The sequence below is a fragment of the Centruroides vittatus genome, unplaced genomic scaffold (assembly GCF_030686945.1).
Source record: "Centruroides vittatus isolate TY-2023 unplaced genomic scaffold, ASM3068694v2 contig_620, whole genome shotgun sequence".
NCBI lineage: Eukaryota > Metazoa > Arthropoda > Arachnida > Scorpiones > Buthidae > Centruroides > Centruroides vittatus.
In genome coordinates, this window is record NW_027122381.1 from 3,064,432 (window position 1) to 3,088,748 (window position 24,317).

Below are 24,317 nucleotides of genomic sequence, written 5' to 3' on the forward strand. Positions count from 1 at the left end.
ATACGAGACGCGTTAACTGCATTCTTAAATATACGACAGATCGACGACTTTTCGGACGAATAATTTCTACCGATAAAAGTTCTTTTTAGTTTTAGTCCACTCGACTTATTTTACAATAGAAGTAGTACCTTTTTCTAAATATAAACAACTCTCCGGTCGGTCGTCTGGTAAAATCGCCTCGGCCTAACTCCCGATCGCGGGCGACTTTCTATCTCTTCGGCCGACCGTACGAAGGAATCGTAAAACGTTCCGGAAACCGACGACGTATATTACCAGAACTCGAACCGGCCGCCATCTTTCCAGCCATTGGAACGCTCGAAGGCGGAAAGTTGGTTTTGGGCCGGGCGTTTGAACTCGGCACACTCCGCTCGTCGTAGGTATCGTCTTCTAGGTTAGCCAAAGACGTTCGATTCCGTGGTCTTAGTGGCAGTATTGGCCGTTTCTTTAGCCGTTGAAAAAATTCAAAGTTTGTAGAAACCGATGTTCGCGCAAACGGTGCATCCGTTCTGTAACAGTTGGGTTCGAAGTGCCGACGGCAGCGAACACTACTATTGCCGAGTCGACCACCGATCGAAGTAGCGCTTATTTGCGGAATACCCGTCGTTTCGATCGTTCTACGTACAAAAAAGATACCGCGCCGTCGGTCGGCCATCGAAACCCGCTAACCTCAATATTTGCACAAACTCGGATCGGGACATCAGTGCGTAACGAAATACGCTTTCGGTCGCCCGTAAAACTCGTAGATTCAGAGTCAAACCTAGTTCGATACGTAAATGAAAAACAATCGGCGTAGGGTAATAACGGACTTCCGAAGCGAGTTTGATGTTTCTTCGGAAGGAGTTACGAGATTTTGATGGCCAACCCACGATATAGTATCGGAGCAACTAGGCCTTTATCTAACTTACGGGTGAAACGCCTTTGTCATATATTGCCGTACAATTAAATGCGCGGCAACTGGTCGACCCGTCGCGCTCTTGTGACAATTCCCGCATACTCGAGTCTAAATGAATAGCAATTAGGCCAGAAATATATACGCCAATAGACAATTGCTTATAAATGTTTTAAAATTAAATATGAAATGAATATTTTTGAAAGGATAAAAAATAAATTAAATATATATGGTATAATTTTGTTTGAACAAAATAATAGTTTAACTAGAGAAATAAATGCACGTAACATACGGGATCAAATGGATGTTATTTATAGATGAGAACGTAGTTATAACATACCTAAATTGTAAATAGGGCAAACAGGTAGAGAATTAAAGGTCCGTTTCAAAGAACATATCTGCCATAAAGAATAATAATAATTCGGCCGTAGCGGTCCACCGTGACAGAGAAGGCTGTCAAATAATAAAGGACGCGGTTAAAATAGTTTAAAAATCAAATACATATAAAAGAAGATGGCGCCAGCATTTAGAAATAATTAAAAACAAAAAAATGATGAATAATAATTTCGGCCAAAATTTGTACGAATGGTGGTACGCGTACCCGACAAGAGAGGGGGAGTGTAAAAATAAAAGAAAAAGAGGAGGTGGCGCTAATTTGCCGTAGTGAGTACTGACGTTATTAAGTAACAAGTAGCTAATAGCGTAGTGTATCATTTTATTATTTTAACGCCGTCTTTTATTCGTAATAGTCATAATGGTTGGCCGACTTGTAACGTTAGGTATTGTTTGTTTTAATTGTATTGCTCTGAACATCGTATCGGCACGTTTAATGTAAGTTTATCTTATCTTTTTATGTTGTTTGAGTATTCAAACTGTTAATATCTTGTTAATATTATAGTAAATATCTAATAGTGGGATCTGTATCGATAATTTGCCGAATGTTGAGGTATCACTGACTGTACGTTTCAAAGATGTAGATGTGTCAATTTCGTGAAAATGTAAATTACGTTACGACCTAAATTTATAATATCGATCCGGTTTAACTTACGTTGTTATTTCTAAAACAGTTGTAAAGAAGCTGACGAGGGACTATAGGCCCGAAGTGCATTCTTTTTTGGGGATACTATAGATTACCCCCTATGGAATTTCGGAACTTTGAGTATATATCTGAACTGAGGGGACAGAGACGAGTTCAACGATACCCTACTTTTGGACCGGAGACGAAAAATAAAAACGTTATCATACTTTTTTCGGCGATCGCGCGATGATAGGGAGTCGCGTCGCTCTCTCCGCTAAGTCGGCCTCGCTATCGCGATCGGGAGTCGCGTCGCTTGCCTTTAGTAGACGTTTACCCCCTTTTTTACTTTGTTCAAGAACTACCGTGAATCGATCACTAGTTTAGCACATGGCGGCGTGTGGTGGCTCCCATACGAGAGGTCAGTCGGGAGCACGAACAGTGGGAACGGCCGCCATGTTCGCTGCCGTAAGTAACATTAACCGAAATGGCGATCGCGCGATGATCGGAAGTCGCGTCGCTCTCTCCGCTCTCGTATCGCGTGTTTAACCCTCCGGGAGATGTCCGTAGTCCGACGTCACGGTTTGCAGACTTTACCGCAAGATGGCAGTACTAGCAACTACGGTGCCGTCTTCGTGAGAGCATTAAAAAAGTATGGTAAGTGAAAAAGTATGATAACTTTTTTTATTTTTTGTCTCCGGTCCAAAAATAGGGTACCGTTGAACTCGTCTCGGTCTCCTGAGTTCAAATATATAATCAAAGTCCTGAAATTCCATAGGGGTAATCTATAGTACACCACTTTTTTGGAAAATAAATTGATGTTCTAAGGCTGATCTTGTGTCTAGAGACGGTGTAATAAGTCTAGGAATAAAGAGGCCAACGTAGTGCTTGAAAGTATATTCCCAGCTAGACAAAAAGCGTATTTTAGTAACAACAGTTAGAGTAGACTTCCAATGAGTCCCGGGTTCTGGGCAACGAGACCGCTGACCATCTTGCCAAACAACCTGCAAAGTCTCCAGTCACGGCTTCATTCCTACCTCTTACATTAAGCCTAACAATCTCGTCAAGAAGTAAATTTTCATTCTCTGACAAGACAGCTGGGACCACGACACTACGAGTAGGGGCTCGCCCACATTTTCATCCCCGAGGCAGGGCCGAATTTACATAAGGGCATTTGGGGCCTGTGCCCAGGGCCCCCACAAAACTAAAAAAAAATTATGTTTAAACATAATTTTTTTTCTATTACCGCGACAGCCTAGTGTGGTCTAATCATGAGGTCAACAGGCAGAGAAAACCAAACCCGGGAAAAAAACCTATGAAACATCGGAAAATTTCGGGAAAAAATTTCACATAGGTATTTTTCAGTTAAATTAAAATAATTAGTTTTACACAATAAAATATGTGTATGTTTACAATAACCTTATTTTTAAATGAAATTTACAACTTCCTAGTTCAAATCTAATTGAAAGTACAGTATTTTGTGTAAATTTTCTAAATCATCAAATTTGCCTACTCTTAAAGGGGGGACCCCCCGCCGAATTTGTGCCCAGAGCCCCTGGATTGGTAAATACGGCCCTGCCCCGAGGTTGACACTACTGGGACTCTTTGCCACTTTTATCGCAATTGTACTTTCACTCAATTACCGGCCACGGCAACTTTAAGAAATACTTGCATAGATTTAGCTTTGGGGACAATCCACCCTGCCAGTGTGGTATTCACCGGGACCAAATACCGCTTCACTTAGTTTTTCGCTGCAATAGGTACAATGACATCGGGGATAGCTTAATGAGGGCTTTTTTTTTTTAACTCTTTCCGCCCTGTGGGCACTAAGAGGGCCTCTTTTAGTAGGCCCATTATGGGTTCGGCCAGGCCCACAATGGGGCGACCGGGTGGTGAGGGACGGGGCCCGACATATCCGAACGGACCACCCCCCGAAAAATTCCTGGGGATTATTCGACCCGTTCGGATTCGATCCCGGGTCCCCCAGAGCGGTAGGCTGCCACCTTTACCGCTCGGCCATCCGGCCGTGTTTAATGAGGGCTGCTATTCTGGAGGAGTACAACTGGCCATGCACCGCACACCGACTCATTTAAATACGTACAACGTTTCATCACCTTCTTGCATTCATATCCCTTAGTGGAGCCCCGGAGGGCACTCGTTTCGGTGGTTAGGATGGTACTTAGTTTTCCCCCTTGCTTCGCTTCTGTTATTTTATTACTACCTGTTTGTTCTCAGTAGGTTAAGTAAGGCTTATTAGTTTTTCTGGTTTTAGTATAGCTTAGGTTCTTTTTCAGATTTAGTTTTCGGTTAGGCTTAGGTGTAAGTTAGATTAGGGTTCATTAGCTTTTTTAGATTTTCGGTTAGGTTCGTTTAGGTTGTGGTAGTGTAGGATAGATTAGATCAGGTTTGTGTATAAAAAATCTGCGGTCTTGCTTGTTTGTTCGTCCATCCATCTGGTCGGTATTGTAGTTGTCTTCCTTTGTTTCTTATCGTGCTGTGTGTATTAGCTGTTAAGTTAGTATTAGTGCTCGCGTTTGCATTATGTTTTCTGTATTCTTTCAAGTAGTTACGAGTCCTTCATACTAACAGCTACTTGGCACTAACATCTACTCTTAGCTTTATGTGGCGGCACTCAATTATTGTTGTTGGCTACACTCGGGTTTTCTTTTAGACTCTTCGGGGACTACCGCCTTGCAGTCTAAAAACTACACGCTAATATTAAAAGTAGAGGGAGCAGTAGTAAAAGGTAGGATCCCTCCGAACGGAGTACGTAAGGTTACTACTACCTTTATGTACACCGTTCAGAGGGATCCTACCTCATTTCCCGGTCTTTTGCTTGTCCCGGGATTCCGGGAAAAAGTGAATTATATTCCGAGATTCCGGAATATAATTAATTATTTATAAGATATACAAAATATCTCGAAATCGAGCGAGATAATTATTTTTCATTTTTTTAAAGTAATTTAATAAGTTCCGCAACCTCCAAAATCATAATATTAATAATGCTGTGTAAAATATATATTGAAATTGCCTTTGAATCGAGTCGAAAATTTAAAGAAAAAATGAACTTAGATCAAACTTTTAACATTGAAGGTAATTTTCGTTTTTAAATAAAACATAAAACAAAACAAAGTATTATTGTAAATTTTTATAAGATTCTGAAAGCCAAAGCTGGACGATACTCCGATCACTCCACCCGGTTATTATTTTAATAATGAAAAGACCCGCTACCGAGAATGCCCTTTTCAATTCGATCGATGCGGGTGGAATCGTCTTTAATGCATTTAAGAGAAAATAAATCTTACGTGTTCTTTTTACCCGTAGCGTCGAAGAAGATTTCTAGTTCGTTTTCGAGATGCGTTACAGTACTTCTTTTGCTCTCTAGTGTTCTGGATTTGTCTACTTTCCCCGCTTTAATAGTGTCATCGAGCATACAGCCCGATAACTCGGAAGTTCGTTTGTCTTTAATAATCGGGTTTATGAAGAAAAACTTCACACTCACAGACTTCGTATTTGTTTGTACCCTCGTCCAATTTGCACAACCTGGCGTTACGCAGTTATTCCAGATACTGGGCATAGTTAAAAATTAAGACAGCGTAAGCGCAATTATTCCAGATACCACAGGTTCTGGCGAGTGAAGAATTTTCAGAGTCCTGTCACAAATAAGCTACGTATTGATCATCGACCATTTGTGACATGCCATAACTAGCAAAAATTTAAACTAATAAGCGGGCTTAAAATTAATAAATACAAATGTATTCAGACGGTTTGAGTTAATTATACTTTCTATATGCAAAATTTCCCCGACTTTAACGCTAAATAAGAAAAAAGTGAATTTTTAAGAAATTTGCGGGATTTTCCGAGTTAAAAAAACAGCCGGAATCTCGAGATCCCGTTTGAGAAACCGTGATCCTACTTCTTCCTACTGCATCTCTCCCTCCCTCCTCCCGTTCCCCTCCCACTATTTTCCGCCAGCTACGGCCGAAGTCTTTCGTTCGAGTGTATGCATACCCCGTATTTTAATTATATATGCTACGTATACTGTCTCCGACAGAACAATACGTACTGATATTGTAGACATCAATATTCAAATTTTTTGTGATACCTGGGTAAACACAACCTTCACTTAAATACAGTACTTTAATATTTTTGTCGCTGCTTTTTAACGTATAACGCGTTCTTCGACGTCGACAGTTCGATAACGATAAACGCGCTAATTTCACTCTTAGGATCGGGCGAAAAGGCCGACTCTGCATTTGCGCCACGGTGCGGAAGAAATTGACATCGATGCCGGCTCGGGCTCTAGATCTCGGATGGCCAACCTTTGAGTCCCGTGCCATATAGCGAGTGCTTAGTTTTAAAGATTACGCGTGCCAAAGTTTTAGACTTCGAATAACGATATTTAAATAAATTAAATGAATAGTCTTTAATTAGCATAAATGTAAAAAAGCCGATTGAAAAAAGGATAATTGAAAAAGACATGATAAATTGAAATCGTACGATACGTTACGTGCCAGATGATTTCTCCTTACGTGCCACTTTGGAAAGGCGTGCTATAGATTGGCAACCCCCGGATGGTTTAATAAAGTAGGGAAGACCGGGACTAGTTGTCACAGTGTTTAGTCATTTCTAGTTTTAGGGTCTATAATATCGATTTATTTAGGTTTAAGTGAAAATGTATACACTTACATATATTTTGATTTGGTTTATAATAAATATATAAACATTCAATTATTTTGTCATAATTATTAATTATTTTAGAAACTGTGTTACCCTGTGACCAAATATATTGTCACAGAGTATATATAGTCTGTTCTCACATTTCGTGAGTTTTGCTTATGTTAAATTATGCGTAATATGACATTTACTCGTGCCAATTTTATAAAGAAATAGATTACTAATTTACTATTATTTATTCTGCGAAAGACAAGTAACTCGAATCTTTACATATTAGCGAGGTTGAGGTCGAAGTTTTAAACACAAACGTGTACGTCGGACGTTGAGCCCCGCTTTCCTGTAAACCTAGAAGTTTGACAATGGCGTTTGGAACGTCGAGCACGATTCCACTGACTTTCCAAACGCCATTGTCAAACTTCTAGGCTTACGGGAAAGCGGCGCCAAACGTCCGACGTACACGTTTTCGCGCTTAAAACTTCGGCCTCAACCTCGCTGTTGTCTTCAGAGTCACAGATGTGACACACATAATAAGGATTTACATCTGTACATAGCTCGTGAGAACCAAACTCCCACCACAAACCAAACAAAGTCTTTTCTTTTTCTTCTGATGAGGCAGTCTTAGTGACAAGTTGACCCGTTCGTGTGTGACAATTTGTCCCAAATGAACTTCCTTAACAAATCGGTTCATAGTTTCTAATTTCAAAATAGAAAATTCGATTGCTCATAATGTACGGTACATATATATTAAGGACCCATCTAATAGGAAATACAGTTGTTACTTACCTTTTTCTAATTACAAGTTTTCAAACAGCGCAAGACACGAAGCATCAAAATTTACGCGACTTGCCGTAAATCTTTTAACCGCTAATTAACGGAAAACAATACAACGGATATTATTCGAATTTTGTAATGACGTAGGCGAGCGGTAAATGAACCTACTGTTAGATGACGTGACAATTCAATTTTGATTACATAGGTGATATCTGCGCTGTGACAACATGCCCCTTGTGACAACTAGCCCCGGTCTCCCCTACGTATTGGCGCATGCGCTTTACAGAGCACCAACCTCACACGGTTAAGCTGGTGGAAGCTACACACGTATAACTCTTTCAATGATTCTATCCCGGACCGGTTCTGGGCTGTTAGCTGCCTGCCTGCAGTGCCGTAACTAGGGCGGTGCCCAGGCACAGGGCGCAGACCCCGGGGGGCGTAGAAATGACCTGGACCAAGTTTTATATCGTAGTTTTGGGGCGTAGTTACAAAAGCTCGCACCGGGCGCATAAAAGACTAGTTACGACGCTGCCTGCCTGCTAGATATTTGGCCGCCCTCGTCCGATTATGTGAATCATAAGTACAGTACATTTATAACTTAACCCAACCGATAGGAATTTACTGGTATGTTTCTATAATAGTTCTGTATAGTTGACAAAAGTTTAAAAAAATCCATTAAAATATTTGATATTTTTATTACGCTCTCTCATCTTATATTACTTACGGATTTCATTGTTAAACCAGTGATATTACGATTTAGTACGTCCCATCTATAAGGGTATGTGGAAAAAAGACGTGTACAATTCGTGTACAGTGTTAAAAAATTAACTGTTACTTTGGCAGCATCATTTACAATCAAATTTAATGAATGAGACTCTAGAATTTATATTCCCTAAATTTACGATTTATGTATCCGTTGTCATAAAAATTTGTCTTTCCACTTCTTTCCCAAGACTACAAATATTCAAGTACAAAGTAACAAGTTTCAACTGATTTCTACTTGAGTACAGTAGTTAAATAATTCAGAGATTAGGGAATTGGGGACACGAATAAAACCTGCCAAAAGAGCCGGAATCTTACTTAAACGAATGCTTAACCCAACCAATCTCTAGCCCAGTACAGTGCGGACTGATTTCTTCGTAATATTAGATAATAAAGACAGAAATTTTTCCAGTTCGACGAGAGTGACTAAAAAGTTGTAAATTTTGGAAATTTTCGTGGACCCTGGTCCTAAAACGAATTAGTTAGGAAACAAATGACGGACAATCTACTTAGTATTAAGTTTAACGCTTCTACACGCGCGTGCAGGAAGCAGCGTCCAACCGCCCCCAGAAGAAGCAGCAGTTAGGCTAAGTACAGTACATATTAGGCGTTGGGCGTTGCGTTAAACGCTCGTTAGCAGCGTACACACCACGCGTTTAGCTCGGCGTTCGACGACCGTTAGTAGGGCGTGTGCACAGGCTCAGTTTGGAGATGGACGTGGAAGTGATTGCTTGTGTGTGGCTGCTCTATCGTCGCTATAAAAGACGACGGCAGAGGCAAAGAGAATTTTGGATGCAACCAATATTACGAGATAGATTAACTCGTGAAATGTTTCTGACGTTGTATCCAAAACTAAGACAATATGAATCCAAGTTTTTTAAATTATTTTAGAATGTCTATAAAATTATTTGACGACTTACTCCATATTATAAAAGTGGATATTACTGGTGAATCAACAATTTTAAGAGATTCAATTTCTCCAGAAGAAAAACTCGTTATAACGTTAACGTGCGTCCACTCTACCCGAAAGCGCACGATCGAATGTACTGTACAACAAGATGGCAGCTTATATATCTTAAAGCGCGCAGCTGACGCCCACGAAACGCGCGTTCTAACCAAAATCTATCAACGCGCGTTTGACGCGCGCTTGGCCAGAAGCGCGCGTTTGAGTGTGTATACCTATGCGGAACTCCTGGCCCTTTAAAACGCGCGTTACCAAAGCGCCCGCTTCAAAGCGCCTAATGTTTACACAGCCTTACTCAGCAAGTTTGAATGCAGCTTCCACCGTCGCGCTTCCAAAGACGAAAATGACTGATTTTGTAGACGAATGAAAACAGAATGACAAATAAATGGTCTATATCTAAGTGTTGTATATACAGTGGGTGATCGGTTAACGAACATAATCCGTTTTAAGACTGTTAGCTATCCGAATTGTTCGTTAACCGATTATCGATTTACCATTGGTTTTTATGGGAATTTGATTAATTCGTTCCGAAGACCCCAAAAAATAAAAAATATATATACTTTCTTACTACGTTTATTTATACGTAATAATAAAAATACATATATGTTACCGGACAAACCCGATTTCAGGCCAAACTAGTTTGTCCTAGGCCGAACTGATTTAGAATTATTATTCAAATATATTAATGGTTAAAATAAAATTAAAAGGCAATCAATTAGATGAACAATATTTATTCAAGCATAATCTACTTAATTATAACAAACGTGGTTAATGTTACCCTGGGTATCGAAGATGGCGGCTCATCTCCGATTCCAATAATCGGAAGACGGAACAGTGGGGACGCACGTTCTAACCTAACCTAATAAATTACCATAATTATTAGCAGCCAAATTATTAGAATTAGGTTAGAACGTGCGTCCCCAGTTCCCTGTCTTTTGATTGCTGAAATCGGAGACGAGCCGCCACCTTCGATACCTAGGGTAACATTAACCAAAAACGGTATTGATTAGAAGTGACACAACACTTGTACAAAACTATAAAATAGCTTATTTTTATTTTTCAGTGCTTAATCAATTTGTATTTTTTTTTATTAAGCCATGCACTTTTAAAGGTAATTAACTTTCGAAAATATTTTCAAAAATTCAAACGAAATACAGTAGAGCATCGATTATCCGACTCAATTGGGGACGGGTTTGTCGGATAACTGAAAAAACGGATAACCGAAAAGTATGAAAAAATACATTATTAGTATAGTATATTAGTATATCGCTATTAACCTACATCGCGTTGAATTTTCATCAATGTTAAGCCTAACAAATTTTTTTTTTTTTAAATAATAATCGCCGCTATTGTATCGTTAAAAATTATTTCTTTATTTTGCACAAAATAAATACAGTACTGTACTGTATATTGAAAAATATAAAACAAAAATATATATATATATTCGGGTTACATATTTTACATAAAGTAGGCCTATACATTAGAAAAAGAAGTCCAAAGTTTTCTTTTCCTTCACAGCTGACACTCGTTTTTTTGCCGCTAAATCTCGCGCACGTTTTAAAGACAGCAATTGGATAGCGTCGTTAAATAAATTTAAGCCCGGTTTAAATACTGGCCTCCTTTTCATGGTCGAGCCAGTGTTGCCAGCTAAAACACGCAAAAATTTAACAAAAATAATAATGTAGCCGAGACATAGCCAAATATTGTAGCGTCATATCACTAGCGGACATTTGAATTTGCCGACTAGAAAGCGGTCGGTTAATCGAGGGTTGGATAATCGATGCTCTACTGTAATAAAAATAACTTTTACAGTCAAACTAAAATTAAAACTGAACTTATTTGTGCTTCTTAGCGTAACATATAAAATATTTTATATTTTATTTACTTTTACAGGGTGAACTGTGGCATTTCGAATTACACAAAATTATTTTTTTCACGCTGGCACCTATTTATAGTAAATAAATCAGTTCTGCCTAAGACAAACTAGTTTGGCCTGAAATCGGGTTTGGCCGGAACATATACACAGTCTTGCATTTTTATTAGTCACGTTTTACCCGTTTGTGGTTGTTAAAGAATCTGTCTAATGTCGATTGCTTTTCTCTCTTCTTCGGGATTTTTCAGAAGTAATTAATAGCATTGTCATTGTAGAGCGCCCTCAGCCTTTAACGCTCGGCCATCCGGCCTTTGGATGCCATCTGGATGACCATTGTTCCGATATCCTCTCACTTCTTCAAAAGATCTTTAATAGCAGATATCGGCATTAATTCTCTTTTTCAGAAGAAAACACATCTCGCCGAGCTTCTTGGTGTTCTTCATTCGAGAGTTCTCGGCGTTCCGTCGTCAGATCAGTTTCGGGTTCCATTATGAGCTCTTCGATGTTCTTTATTTCTCAGATGTGATTTTTGTTACTCCTTTAGCTGCCGGAGCCTTCTCGATTACACTGTATCTTTCTTAGATAAGATTGAACCGCGGCATACCGTAGCCCTGTTCGCGCCATACTGCCCGGCAACGTCGGACATCTTTCGCCCACTTCCTATCTTTGCTATTATACTCTCATCTTTCGAAAATAAAAACCGACGCCAAACTTAACTAGATTAACAAATGCCCGCCCGACAGGCTCGCGAATACTATAAAAGAATTGTTTCTGTCAGAAAAATAAAAGGCTGGGATTACGAGGGAGAGTTTCACCATCCGATCAGGATTTACCGGGTTGAGCGTCTATGTCGACGTCTCCCGCGCTCCGAAAAGTTTCGAATTATTGCCCAAAGACGAGAGAAGACCGATCGGTATTCGTAAGGTTGCGTCCTAGCAGCATCCAGCGACCGCGGGCGTGAACGCGCTTCCAGGCGGAGCGGACAAACCGGTTCGAGCAAATGTGCGCGTCCGGAGTAGCCGCGTTTAGCGTGTAGCGACCACCAGATGGCGCTTCTACACGCGCTTCCAGAAAGCGGCTACCGAGCGAGTTTGATCGCCGCTTGCACTGCTCGCGCTTCCACAGAAGAAAATGTCTGATTTTGTAGACGAATGAAAACAGAATGACAAATAAATTGTGTATATATGTTGTATGTACTTTAATTAATAATCTTTTACGTAATTTAATAATTTCTGATTTTGTAAATGTAACGTCTTAAAAATAAAACTTTTTTAAACGTATTATTCTGTAAAGATTCTTTATAATTGTTGCGTATCTAGTCAGTGATAACAATTATCTATCAAATTTACCGTTTTAATGCTCGTCATACTTTCCGTAGCGAGCATTCGACGAAGTCGTCTCGCCGCCATTTTGTAAACAATACGCGTCCACTCTGGACGCGTGTACAACCGCCCGCGGTCGCCGGACGCTGCCACGTAGGACGTAGCCTTAGTTGGCTCGGGAATTCGCCATCTCCTACTGTCGGACGGCTTTTCTCTTTCGTCCCGGTGGTCGTCCCCGGCGCCACGGGCTAGCGAAAAGCGATAAGAACTACCGCGGTACCGAAGGCCGACGTCCTACGACCACAGAGGCGCCACCGGGCCCCATTTGGCTTCCGGAAAGATGGAACGGATTTTGTAAAACCCGATTTATATTTTCGGCACTCGGGGGGTGGCCGGACGAGTGGATTTACCGGTCCGGTCCGTACAAAATCTAACTTTACGGTTTGGAATCGTGTTCGAAAAATTATATTCCTAGGTTTGCGTCGGTAAACAAAAACCTAAATAAAAATAGCGTGACTAATTATTAGCACGTGAAAGCCGATAAGGATAAAACGGAGATAGCCCAGCGGCATTTTATCGAATGGACGGTTAGATTGGCGGTTAAAGTATAAACCAGCGACATCGGGATTAAAAGTATTCCGTTTGAAACGGACAACGAAGACTACCAGTCTCCGACGGCGCTTATTGAAGTTTTTACTCGGTAGGGACGATTTTTCGTCGACCGAAAGACGGGAAAAGGGAGCGAAGGCTTTGGCGCAATCGGATATGACGGTGGCACACCGTTGTCATTTTTGCAGATTTCCTTTATCCGTGGCCGGTCACGTTGCCGCTTATCGCGGCGGCGGATAAGATCGACGATAAGAACGGAGCGCCATCCGTAACTCCGCCGATAGAAAGTGATTGCGTGGTAAAGTTCGAAGTTCCGTCCGTCCACGACGGGCAATTTTTCCGTTGCCGAGTGGATAAAACCATTTCGCGCGGAGTTCTCCGGATTTCGTAGACGGGAGCCGGTACCTCAGTCGACCGACCGCCGGTCGGATCCGCATCCGAAAACTCTATCGTGGAAAATTAAGAACGGGCGCTTTCCAAAGTCCCGTTCTTAATTTCCCATTTTCCGCGGCCGCCGGCTCCGGGATCCCACCCCAACCGCTACGGCCTCTCGGAAATTTTTCCAAGGGCGGTCCGGTCGGATACCTCGGGGCCCCGGGCCGTCGTCGGGCGGGTTAGAGAAAAGGACCTCTTATTAGTGAAAATTTTTTAAAAAGTTATTAGTTGGCTTAGAATTGTGGTAGATTGCCGCGTTTCAGTACGTCTTATCGTCCGTTATTATTTATTAAATTTTTGAAGTATTCTTTTTAGTCCTTCGGTCGACATAGTTACAAAACTAAAATTTGTGAGGTTGCAGACGAGGTCCGTAAATTACGAAATTCTCCCATTTAAATTACAACAATAGATTATATAGAAAAGAGAGAGAGAAAAAAGGAAAAAATTCTTGATCTAGATATCGCGACGCAAGATGTAACCAACGAGTGTCGGAACACGTGCCGGAACACGTGCCAAAACACGTGTTAAAAACGATCCATCTATGTCAAACGGCAGAGTAGAACTCTGACACGAAAATCCGTAAACAAATGGAATTATGACATAAAGACTCGTAAATAGGTGAAATTCTGACTCGAGTGTTCATAAATAGTCGATCTAAGAAGACAACTTCGGAAGGGGGGACAGTTTAATAGATAGAAAACCATCGCGCTTGAATCGTAAAAGTTCCTAGATGACAGAAATCGCAATTAACGGGCTAAATTATGAGTTCGAGTCTTATAAATTTATCAACAGTCTCCGAACACAATGATCAAAAAGACGCCAGATGGACACTCCGAGTCGGACCTTTCTCGTCCCGAGTTTCGCCTAGAAACGAGGGAAAGACCAATCGGAAAACGGGAAAGGAGACGATGGGCCAATCGAAAATCGGAATAGCGAGCGAAGAACTATAAAAATCGGAATCTCCGAGGTCGGAGAGAGTCTCCTCCGCATCCCGCAGAGAACGGTGATCTGTGTCGTGTTGTGTCGCCGCCAACGACGTACGACGCCTCGGCACCTCTGCGAGCATCGGTCCAGCGATCTCGTCTCGTCCGCCCCGGGGCTTCGACGGAAGGGAAATCCTCGCCACTCCGAAAGACTGTAGAGAAGTGGACTGTCTATTGTGGATGTAAGCGTATATGTTATCCAATAAACGGGTTTTCTTATGTAAAACACCCGTCGTCATTTGCCTCCTCCGCCACACCCACACGCAAACGTCCCTTAGGCTCATCCCGACACGGGATTAACTTATCCCCACCAGTCGGCGACCTTACAAATTTCTATTTAATTAAAAAATGAGTATAAATTAAATGCCCGTGGCGAGAGCCCGGCCTGTAGGTAACGTAAATTTGACGACGATAACCCGCAAATACTATAAACTGGTCTTTCGTAACAAATACCGAAAAAATAGTCCGGGTAAAATGTCGGTGTCTGGCCGGAAAGTATTCGACGGCCCGAAACCGGAACCTTCGTCGTTAGTATCGGACGAAAATCGGAAAGCCAAACCGAAATCGACCGGTCTCCGCTTCCTCGATAAGCGAAAAGAAAACGTCGAAACCGGTTCTACCTACCGTACTTTACTCGGCCATTTCCACTCGTCTTTTGTAGAAATCGTCGGGGAATTCCCTCCGACGTATTTCGCTTTCTAAACACCGAGTGTAAAAGTCCCGCGGTACGACAATTAGCGTTTAGATGTAAACTGTGGATCCCCGGTAGTTGCCGTTAACGTCCGAAAATTATAAGTTATCTCGCTAGTGCCGGGCGCGCTGGATACAAAACCGGAAAAGTGCCGTTAAAGTTCGAAAGGACCGGCCATAACCTAATAGTTTTGACGGGCGCCTTCCCGGTCGGAGGCGGTAGAAACCGCCACCGGCCCACGAAACGGCGGCGTCGTACGATTTTTCAAAAAAACCAATCCACGTCCGTTGGCAGGTGCAGGGACAATAAGGGGAAAATACTCCGGCGTACCAGTACGCTTTTAGGTTCTAAAAATGGCCACGGTTCCGCGGAAGATTCTTCTATTTTAGGATTTAAGAACTCGCGCGCGACTCGTATAATTGTCTCCTCGCCGTACCGGTGACTCGATTCGTCCGGATTAAAGTCTGTCTAAATAGCCGAGTGAATCGTTACGAGTATTAAACGAGTCCCAGAAAACTGGAAAAATGCCCGGCCTCAGTCTTTGACCCCATCTTCGGAGAACTGATTTTCGGGCGTAAGGTTTGAAAAGGTTTAGATAGCGGAGGAAGATTATTTATAGACTACAGTTAAATCACCCGGGCATTGTCGACGGCAACACGCGAGTCGAGTCCGAATTGGAATCGTTAGTGGTTCGATTCGAATACGTCGGACGCCCGGTCAGTCCTAACAAATCCACCGCAGGCATCGAAGAACTCGTCGTAATAGAAATACTTTTAAAATACTTTTTGGATAAGGTTGAAAGCGGCCGTTAGTCCGAGTAAATCCCACCGAATGTGTGTTAGATTGATTTTCCCGGAAAAGATAATTTATCTCAAATGAAAATGTGGCTTAAGTAGTCGAACGAAACCGCTAAAGAGGCGGTACGAGTACCCTTAGCTAGGCTGACCGGACGACTCCGTTTTTTCCCGCTTTTAATAAGTGATTATGGAATCGATGTTTGAATAGACCAGTGTTTCTCAAACGTTTTGGTCCGCGATCCCCCCTTTTGCACGTAAAAATTTCAAAGGGCCCCCGAAGAACGAGTACGTGTAGAAAAACATCTCGGAAGGAGGGGGTTAATTTAAATTCGGGAGGAGTTAATTTCTTTTGTTTAATTCTCCTCTCCCGGTGGCCGGTCCGATTAATTTATTTACCGGTAATTGCCGTAAATCTATCCCGTGTTGAAATTTCTCTCCGTTGCGTGTCGCATCGCGTTGAATTTTTGTCAATGTTAAGACTAACAAAATTTTTTTCAAAATTACTTTTTTATTTTTCACAAACGAAATAAATACAGTCAAACCTGTTTTTATGCGGGGATAGGGACCGCATAAAAGAAAATGCATAAAAAAATCGCGCGAAACTTCACGAGTGGCTATAAAAAATAGTTTCGCGACACAATTAAAACAATATTTTTTTTATGCGGTGAATAGGGACCGCATAAAAAAAGTCTCGCGTAGAAAATAACTCGAAACCGTACGAAATGACTAGGAATTGCTTTTTTAACTCCTCGGGCCTTTTTCCGCAACACCTAATGGGGAAAAAATCCTCTAAGAATTTTAATTTTTATATTAATTAATTATTTCCACTTAAATACGAATCTAACATTAAAAAGTTAAAAATAATCGTTAAATAACGATTCTATTTGATAAATATAGCTGCAGGAAGTGTTATTTCATTTAACGAGGCGTGAAATTTCACACCCGCAGTCTAAAGTCGGAGGGGAGCTAACTTACCGCATCTGTTCAAATATAACATAATATTTATGGTTTTTACGCTATTAAAATAAGAGGGGACCGAAATAAACGTACGAGAAAAAAATTTTACCGAATAAAAAATGAAAAAACCTGCCGATGTCATAGAAAATAACCAATAGAGTTTTTAAAAATTTTACAGGAGTCAATTATGTTCCAATTTGATTGAAATTTTCATATACCGCACAAAACAAATCGCACAAATAAAAATCGCGCAGAAAAAGACCGCACAAAAACAGGTTTGACCGTATATTGAAAAATATAAAAACAAAAAAAATTATATTTCGGAAGTTAATCTAGTCTCAAAACGTTCCGATTCAGCATAATACAGTTCTCGGAAAAACAAGCAAAACTTACCGCTCGCGATGGGAAAAAAAGTCTGGTTCAAATAGTAGCGCGTCCTTAATTACCCTCTTACGGTCGCGCCAGGGCTGCCAGCTAAAAACGCGTACCCACTAAAATAATATCGGAGTAGCCGGAGACGTAGCCAAATATTGCGGCGCCACAGCACTAGCGGAAATTCGAATTTTCCGACCGAAACGCTTTCGGTTTTCGGATAACGACGTTCTACTGTATTTCTAACTCGACTGCCTACGGACGCGACGCTGCTAGCGAACACCGTTCCAAACGACAACGTCGTTCTATCGTAGTTTAGGCGGAGAGTGGAACTCGGGGATTCCCCAATAGCGCACAAATTTACGAATATTATATTTAGGCTCGTAGTTAAATATTTATATTGTTTTTATTATTTATACGAGCAATTTATTTAAGTAAAAATTATTTCATATATTTTTTATTTCTATTATTCCTAAGCACAAATCCATAGTAAATTTATAAAATATTTGAAAAAAATTGATGCCGGATCAGTTTTTTCGACGACCCTCGCTTCGAGAATCGCCGGATTAGACCAATCTCGTCGACGCGTTAACTCGTAAAGTACGGGTTAATTGGCGAAACGGTACTTGTGCGGGAATGCCGCGCTATCGAAGAATACCTCCGAAAAACTTATAAATGTTTTAAAGGCCGACTTCGGTGGCAACGTATTAATCTTCGTACCTCGTCGGTAAATATTAGACGGTCCCGAAAGGCCGTAACGTGGCAATTAAGTGATTTTTCTACCGCCGACAAAATTGAAAATAAACTTTATCTATCGATACAATTATACACCCGGAATCTATTTGTAGAAAAGTCTTTCGTTTCGCGTAATCGCACGTTTTATACTCGGCGCGCCGGGAAACTCTATCGTTGTTATATTTTACCGCACGTTTTAACGGGTCGGTCGATTCTTTGTTTTTCCGGGGGTGGAAAATATCGTCGCGGTATCCGAATTAATTGAATAAATAAATAAATAGCCGTTACGCGCGTATCGCCGACGCCGTATACCTTCGAACGTTTTCGTCCGAGACGGGGACGGAACCGAAACGAGGCGGCACGAACGTCCCGGAGGGAATCCCGGAATACCTTTTCGGAGAAGGTAGGAAAGCTAAAAGAGTATTTCGGTCCAACCGTTTTTTAATTATCGGTACGTACATTTCGTTTTCGACCGGCCCAAACGTATAGTAGTATCGTCCGGGTCGGTTTTTATTTACGGTCGTGTTTTTAAGACGACGGATTACCGGCAAAATGTGGAAGGCCGAGCCCCCCCCGACGCCGACGGCGGAACGTATACGTCGAAGTTTACCGCGATAGAAAAAATGACAATCTCGGTTTCCCGCTAGACGTATCGCCGACGTAGGTAGCCGGCTTAGTTTAAAATATTTGTTATTTACGAGGATAACGTCCGAAGCGTAACGTAGGAAGAAATAAAAATATCGCCTCCGAGCGGGATTTCTCGCGCGGCCACGTCTTCCGCTTCTAAGAGCGTAATTATCCACTTAATATATATATATTTTTTTAAAATTAAAGTTTATTACGTTAACGCGGCGGGTGGCGCGCAATTTTACATTTACAGAAATTCCGGGAGATACGAATGGATATATATTTGACGCCGCTGGACGGTTCCGATAGAGGGCGCGAGAGGGAAAGGCGCCTCGTGACCGTCGATACGTTATCGTATGACATATGACGATCACCTGACGGGATCGATCTGATTTAAAGCGGAAGAATCGCTAATCGACAGCTTTGCGTACATCGAAGAAGAAGCGATGAAAAGCCCGGTTTTAGTCTGGCTCTTTTGCGGTAAGTGAGACGATTAATACGGTGGCTCGGCCCGGTCGACCTTTCCGGATCGAATTAGGACTAATTAACGCGGGGAAACGACTTTGTTTTCTTCTTCCCGTTGCCGAAACGGCCAGCGACGCACTTATTCCGGGCGACGTCGACCTTAACTTAATCCGATCCGTTTGTTTACGTTTTGCGGATAAGCCAAATCGATATCGCCGCCGAAATTCCCGAGGGCAAAGTCCGTTTTCCGACGCCGCCGAAGAAAATCTTTAATTAACCGTCGGTCGGCGGTCCGAATTGCCTCGGCTCCGGCCGTCGTTAGCGTAAATAAACGCCGACGGCGGTCTTTTTAAAATTTAACGGACAAAAGACCCAAACTACTTCCGTCGTTTACTCGGTCGGGCCTTAGCCGTTTTAAATTAGATAATCGGTCTTTAAACGGCCGTTAATTCGAGGTTACGGAGAGATGGCCGTCTCCTCTCCCGGCGGCCGGTCCGATTAATTTATTTACCGGTAATTGCCGTAATTTGGGTGTGGCGGACTACGTCGCCTGTCAAAACCCGAGTCTGTAAATTACGCAAATACGTATACGTTTCGGTTCCCGGCTTTCGTTCCTGCCGAAATATTTACCGCCCGTCCCGTATATTCCCGCGGAAACTTCCGATTTAAACTCGTCGTAAGTTAACCGGGAAATTTTCCCCGGCGTTTACCGAATGTTTTTTCTTTCGTTTTAAATCCGTTTTACCCGCGCGGACCGCTTCGGTTTCGACAGTCGGAAACGTTTTCTTCCGGGAGGGGTCCGGAGTCGGTCGTACGCCGAAAACCGCCCGGACGAAATGTCGAGGAGCCCGGCGTGCGGATTCTCCTGGCCGGTCGGACGACTCGAGTAGAATTATCCTCCGATTTGGCGAAAAGTCGGCGAAAACCGTGGCCGAGTAAAAGGGAATTCACTTTCCTTTCCTTCCGAAGAATTTTATACGTAACGAAATAGGCAATTTAAAACTATTCCGGTTGCGTACTATTGATTTTTCCATCGGGAATATTCCACGTTTTTCTAATTACTCGCCACCGACCTTTGCCTTTTGGCATTCGAATGTTTATTATCGCGACCTTTAAACCCGGCCTTCCTGGCGTAAATTTTCTCGCCCGTCCCGGGATACGGTTTTAAAAGTGTGGGAAAACCCGTCGAAACGGAACCTCGATTAAACGGAAACGCGCCGTATTTGTCGGAAGCTAATTTTAAAAATGTCGGACGAAATAATAGAATTTTTATAATTTCTATACTTTACTCGAAAAGAGAGAATCCTTTAAAAATTCAAAGACGTAAAGAATAAAAACTTGCGGCGGTACCTCGCGTCCGGTTGCGCGTCTTAGCCGTTTTATACTCCTTTAAGGACGATTTTGTCGTAAAATCGTCTTTAAACGGCGTGCGCGTGTACGGCTTTTGCTACGAAATCCCGGACGAAATTAATTGTTAACCCGGACAATAAATTAAAAATCGGACTGTCCGGGATGGGTGGGAACACTACCGAGTGATTTTATTAACCTTTTCAAACAAAGTATGTTATGATACCAACTATTTTATATTATAAATAGTAAATATATATGGTATAGGCCTAAATTAAATGTTTAAAGAATAAAAAGATGACTAAACTGGGTTTTTTTTAACTCTTCGCCCGCGCGGGCATTAAGAGGCTCTTTCGGCCGGCCCGTTACGGGTTCGGCCGGGCCCCGACGGGGTTGCCGGGTGGCGAGAGAGGGGGTCCGACGCGTCCGGTCGGATCGCCCCGTCGCTTCGGGCCTCGGGCGACGGTTACCGCGACGGCGGATCGGCGCGGGAGGTCGGAGGCGGGGTGCCGGGGGCGAGACGCGCGCCGTGCGTCGATCCGGAGCGGGTCGGAGGCCGCGTCGGGATCCGGGGCGACGGGCGCGCCGACCGGCCGGCCGGGGAGGTGGCCGGGAGCCCGCGCGACGGAGACCGTCGAACCTTCTACTTACGTAAAAGACGCTCTGCCGCCAAGATCCGACGTACCGGCGAGAGAGCCGGACTCGAAGTACGGCGGGCGGGTTGACCCGTGCCTTCTTGCCCGAAGTCGGCCGGACGCCGGCGAGTCGCGATCGGTACGAGATGCAAATATCGACCGAACGTGGGAGGTTTCCCCGCTTCGAGTCGGAGTTTGGACGGGGAAGACGGTGGCCGCTCCGACGGCGACGCGAGGTACTACGTGCTCGACCGTCCTCCGACGGGGGACTTTTGCCGAGGGGCCGACCGGGTCGACCGGTCCGAGCCTTTCGAACGAGTACTTCGAATGCCGGCGGCGAGTAAAGGAAACCTGTCGAAACTAAAGGAATCGACGGGAATAACGACAGGTCTCCGACCTATGAGCTCGGCGGACGCGTCGGGCGGGACCCCCTTTTCTAAAGGAGGGGACTTCCCGACCGTTTACGAGAGCCGGTCTCTCTTCGGTAGAAAACTCTTAAGTGCGGTACGGGCTGCATCGAAACTACGTAGACGTAAGAAGGTCGGACCCGGGAGCGAGGAAGGACGGTCCCCGTCGGGTAGTACTACCGCAGCCCGAGCGTTTAACTTGGGTTTGATCTTAAGTCCGGACGCCTCGGCGATTACCGGGTGACGGACGGGGCCTACGATTAAAATTCGGTCTCTTTGTACTCTGTGGTGCCGTTTAGCGGAGCGGAGTTGTTATACGAGGACCCCCAAAAAATTCCTGGGGATTTTTTGACCCGTCCGGATTCGATCCCGGGTCCCCCGGAACGGTAGGCTCCAACCTCGTCCGCTCGGCTGTCCGGTCGTCTACTAAATTGGATTAATAATTTGGTAGACTATAGGAAAGGAGAAAGAAAAAGGAAGGAAAAGGAAAAATACAGTATAACACAAGTATAATACAGTATAACACAGTATTTTTACATTTTTTGAACTGTGTTATATTTACCCACGTTGACCCTACGATATATTTTGACTCGTAATGTTGTACGAAGTACGCGGCAAATGCATTTTCGAAAGTGACCGATTGCGACTCTGCGGATTACTTCGGTTGCACTTACGAACGTAACGAGGCGCCGCGACTCGCGAAACTTTTAGGGTAGAGTATGCTCCGTATATAATATACCTACGGCTACGTGACGCGTCTATTACGTCTACCAAATCTTATAATACTAACCTATGTTTAGCGTAACGTTTTTGGAATGGAGTATTTGCAATTCTTAAAAAATCTGGTCGAAATTTTATTTGCCGAGTATTTGAATCGTTTCTTTAATGTGGGAAGAAGGTATGCTGGCTTGAATTAATAGTCTGCATTAATTGCTTTAAAATAACAAAATATTTAATTTGCTGTGATTACATTAACATGATCTTTAACTTTTCAAATTGAAGTATAGATACAAATTTATTTCTATATGGAGGGCCAGACCGGCTGTCTGGCAATTCTGGCAAATGCCAGAGAGGCTGGGACCAGTTAACTATTTTAGAAGAAACTCACAGAAAACCATTATAAATATCTTATGCTTAAAATTCTTATATACAATTTTAACAGAAGACATTAATAATGATTAGGTTAAACTGAATGTAAAACTATAATTACTTACTAATAATTTTTTGTCTTTCAATTGAATGAGGTTTATTTAGAAGGCCAGTTTCTAGTATTGTATCAGGACCAAAATTTGTTTTAATCCTGCTTTTCTTGTATGTTAAACAAATTGAGAATAGTCTACACTTGTAAGCATTGCTAATGATATTGTAAAAATTAATTTAATGTAATTTTGTTATAGTTTTTAATATTGCAGAAAAATTTTTGTAATTATAGATAAATTTTCAGTGTTTTCATGATTTGATACAATTTGCATTGATCAAGCATAAAAAATTGCATTTTGAATAAATGTTTTGATTTTTAAACAAAAAGATGAATTCTAGTCAATGTGGAAGTATTATTATAATGCTGTGTTTTCATAAACATAAAATATAAACTTAACTTAGAAGTTAAGAAAACATGTTTGTACATACATACATGCATAGAGTATAAACAGTTTTTCATACAAAAAGCAGGAAAAAACTATAATCAAATTAAAGTACATTAATTTGGTGAGGATATCAAAATGTTAGAAATCTAGGCATTGAACCTATTGAAGAGTGGATTTCAGTCTGGCCTTAAACCTACAAAGTGGACTTAATGAATCATCCTGGAAAATGAATGAATCATCCTGGAAAATGCCTTGCCTTATGTGTATTTTGTTTACGGTAGTGTAGGTGTCGGAGTCCGAGGTGTAGTCGTTTTCCGACGTTGCATTGTGTTTATTAGAGAAGTAATGTGTTTGATTATTTTGTATGGATGCAGAACGTGCAGTGACCGAGTGTGAAGTAATGTCAAATGCATTCCTTTAATTTGTGTATGCTACACGAGTATAACCCACTACATCCAATATAATAGGAAACAAACTTAATTTTTATTATTATTATTATTATTATTATTAACTCCAAATGATTTCTCCCAATCTATTACATTAAAGATACATTGATTTTTTGGAATGCTAGTGACTGGGTTGGTTATTCATACTTTACAAACAATATTAAGAATGAAAACTTAGTATTACAATATCAACTGACTTTTTAATCAATTCTGCTATAACAATAACATAAGAGTAATGTAGAAAATAATCTTTGTTAATTCAGATGATTAGAATAACTTTATCAGATCATTAAACTTATTTAATTCTAATATTTTAAACTTTAACTCGTGCCATACCGAGTCAACACTACACCCTATTTTTTTATTTGGAGAAGGGAAGTGATCGGCATAATGTGGATTTAACTGTTATGTGTATTTGCCAAGTATTTGCTACGTAGTCTCGTTATTAGTTTTGTAACATTCTGTTTTTTACCTTATAATTAAATGATATTCATTGTTATGCCTAAAACAACCATAGCATCTTTCATTTACAATATTGTTTTTGTTTTATTAATAGAATAAATACTTGTATTTTCAGTGGCATCTTTTGCTTTGGCTCAAAAGCCTCCGACTGCGTGTATCGATCCTACGTTTGCTTGTCAAGATCTACGATCGGCCAAACTTTGTGGAACTGTAAAAGATTGTATTACTGATATATGGTCTACACTTAGTGCTCCCGAGGATAATGTGAGTATTAATGAAATTGCTAGAAACTTTAAAAATTTATAATTTACATATAATATCAACTATCACTCTTAAGTACTGGAAGTTAGAAAGGTTTTAAAAAGACATTATATTTCCAGTAAAACATATAATAATTTTTGAATATACTGTATAATTATGAAAAATGAAAGGCTTGGTGCAACAACAAATTAAGTATATATATTATAAGATTTTTCAGGGGGGAGACAAA

At 41.6% G+C, this 24,317-nt stretch overlaps 1 protein-coding gene across 4 annotated transcripts in view; it reads left to right on the forward strand.

Annotated features, from left to right (window-relative positions):
• The first annotated feature begins 18,804 nt into the window (after positions 1-18,804).
• Sap-r (Saposin-related) overlaps positions 18,805-24,317 on the forward strand; it is a 115,541-nt gene continuing 110,028 nt past the window's right edge. For 3 of the 4 annotated variants that reach the window (XM_067275448.1, XM_067275451.1, XM_067275450.1), the window contains exons 1-2: positions 18,805-18,959; positions 23,943-24,091. In XM_067275448.1, coding sequence (XP_067131549.1) covers positions 18,926-18,959; positions 23,943-24,091 — 183 coding nt within the window. In that variant the 5' untranslated portion in view covers positions 18,805-18,925. The remainder of the gene's footprint in view (positions 18,960-23,942; positions 24,092-24,317) is intronic. The other variant, XM_067275449.1, reaches the window with a different exon arrangement.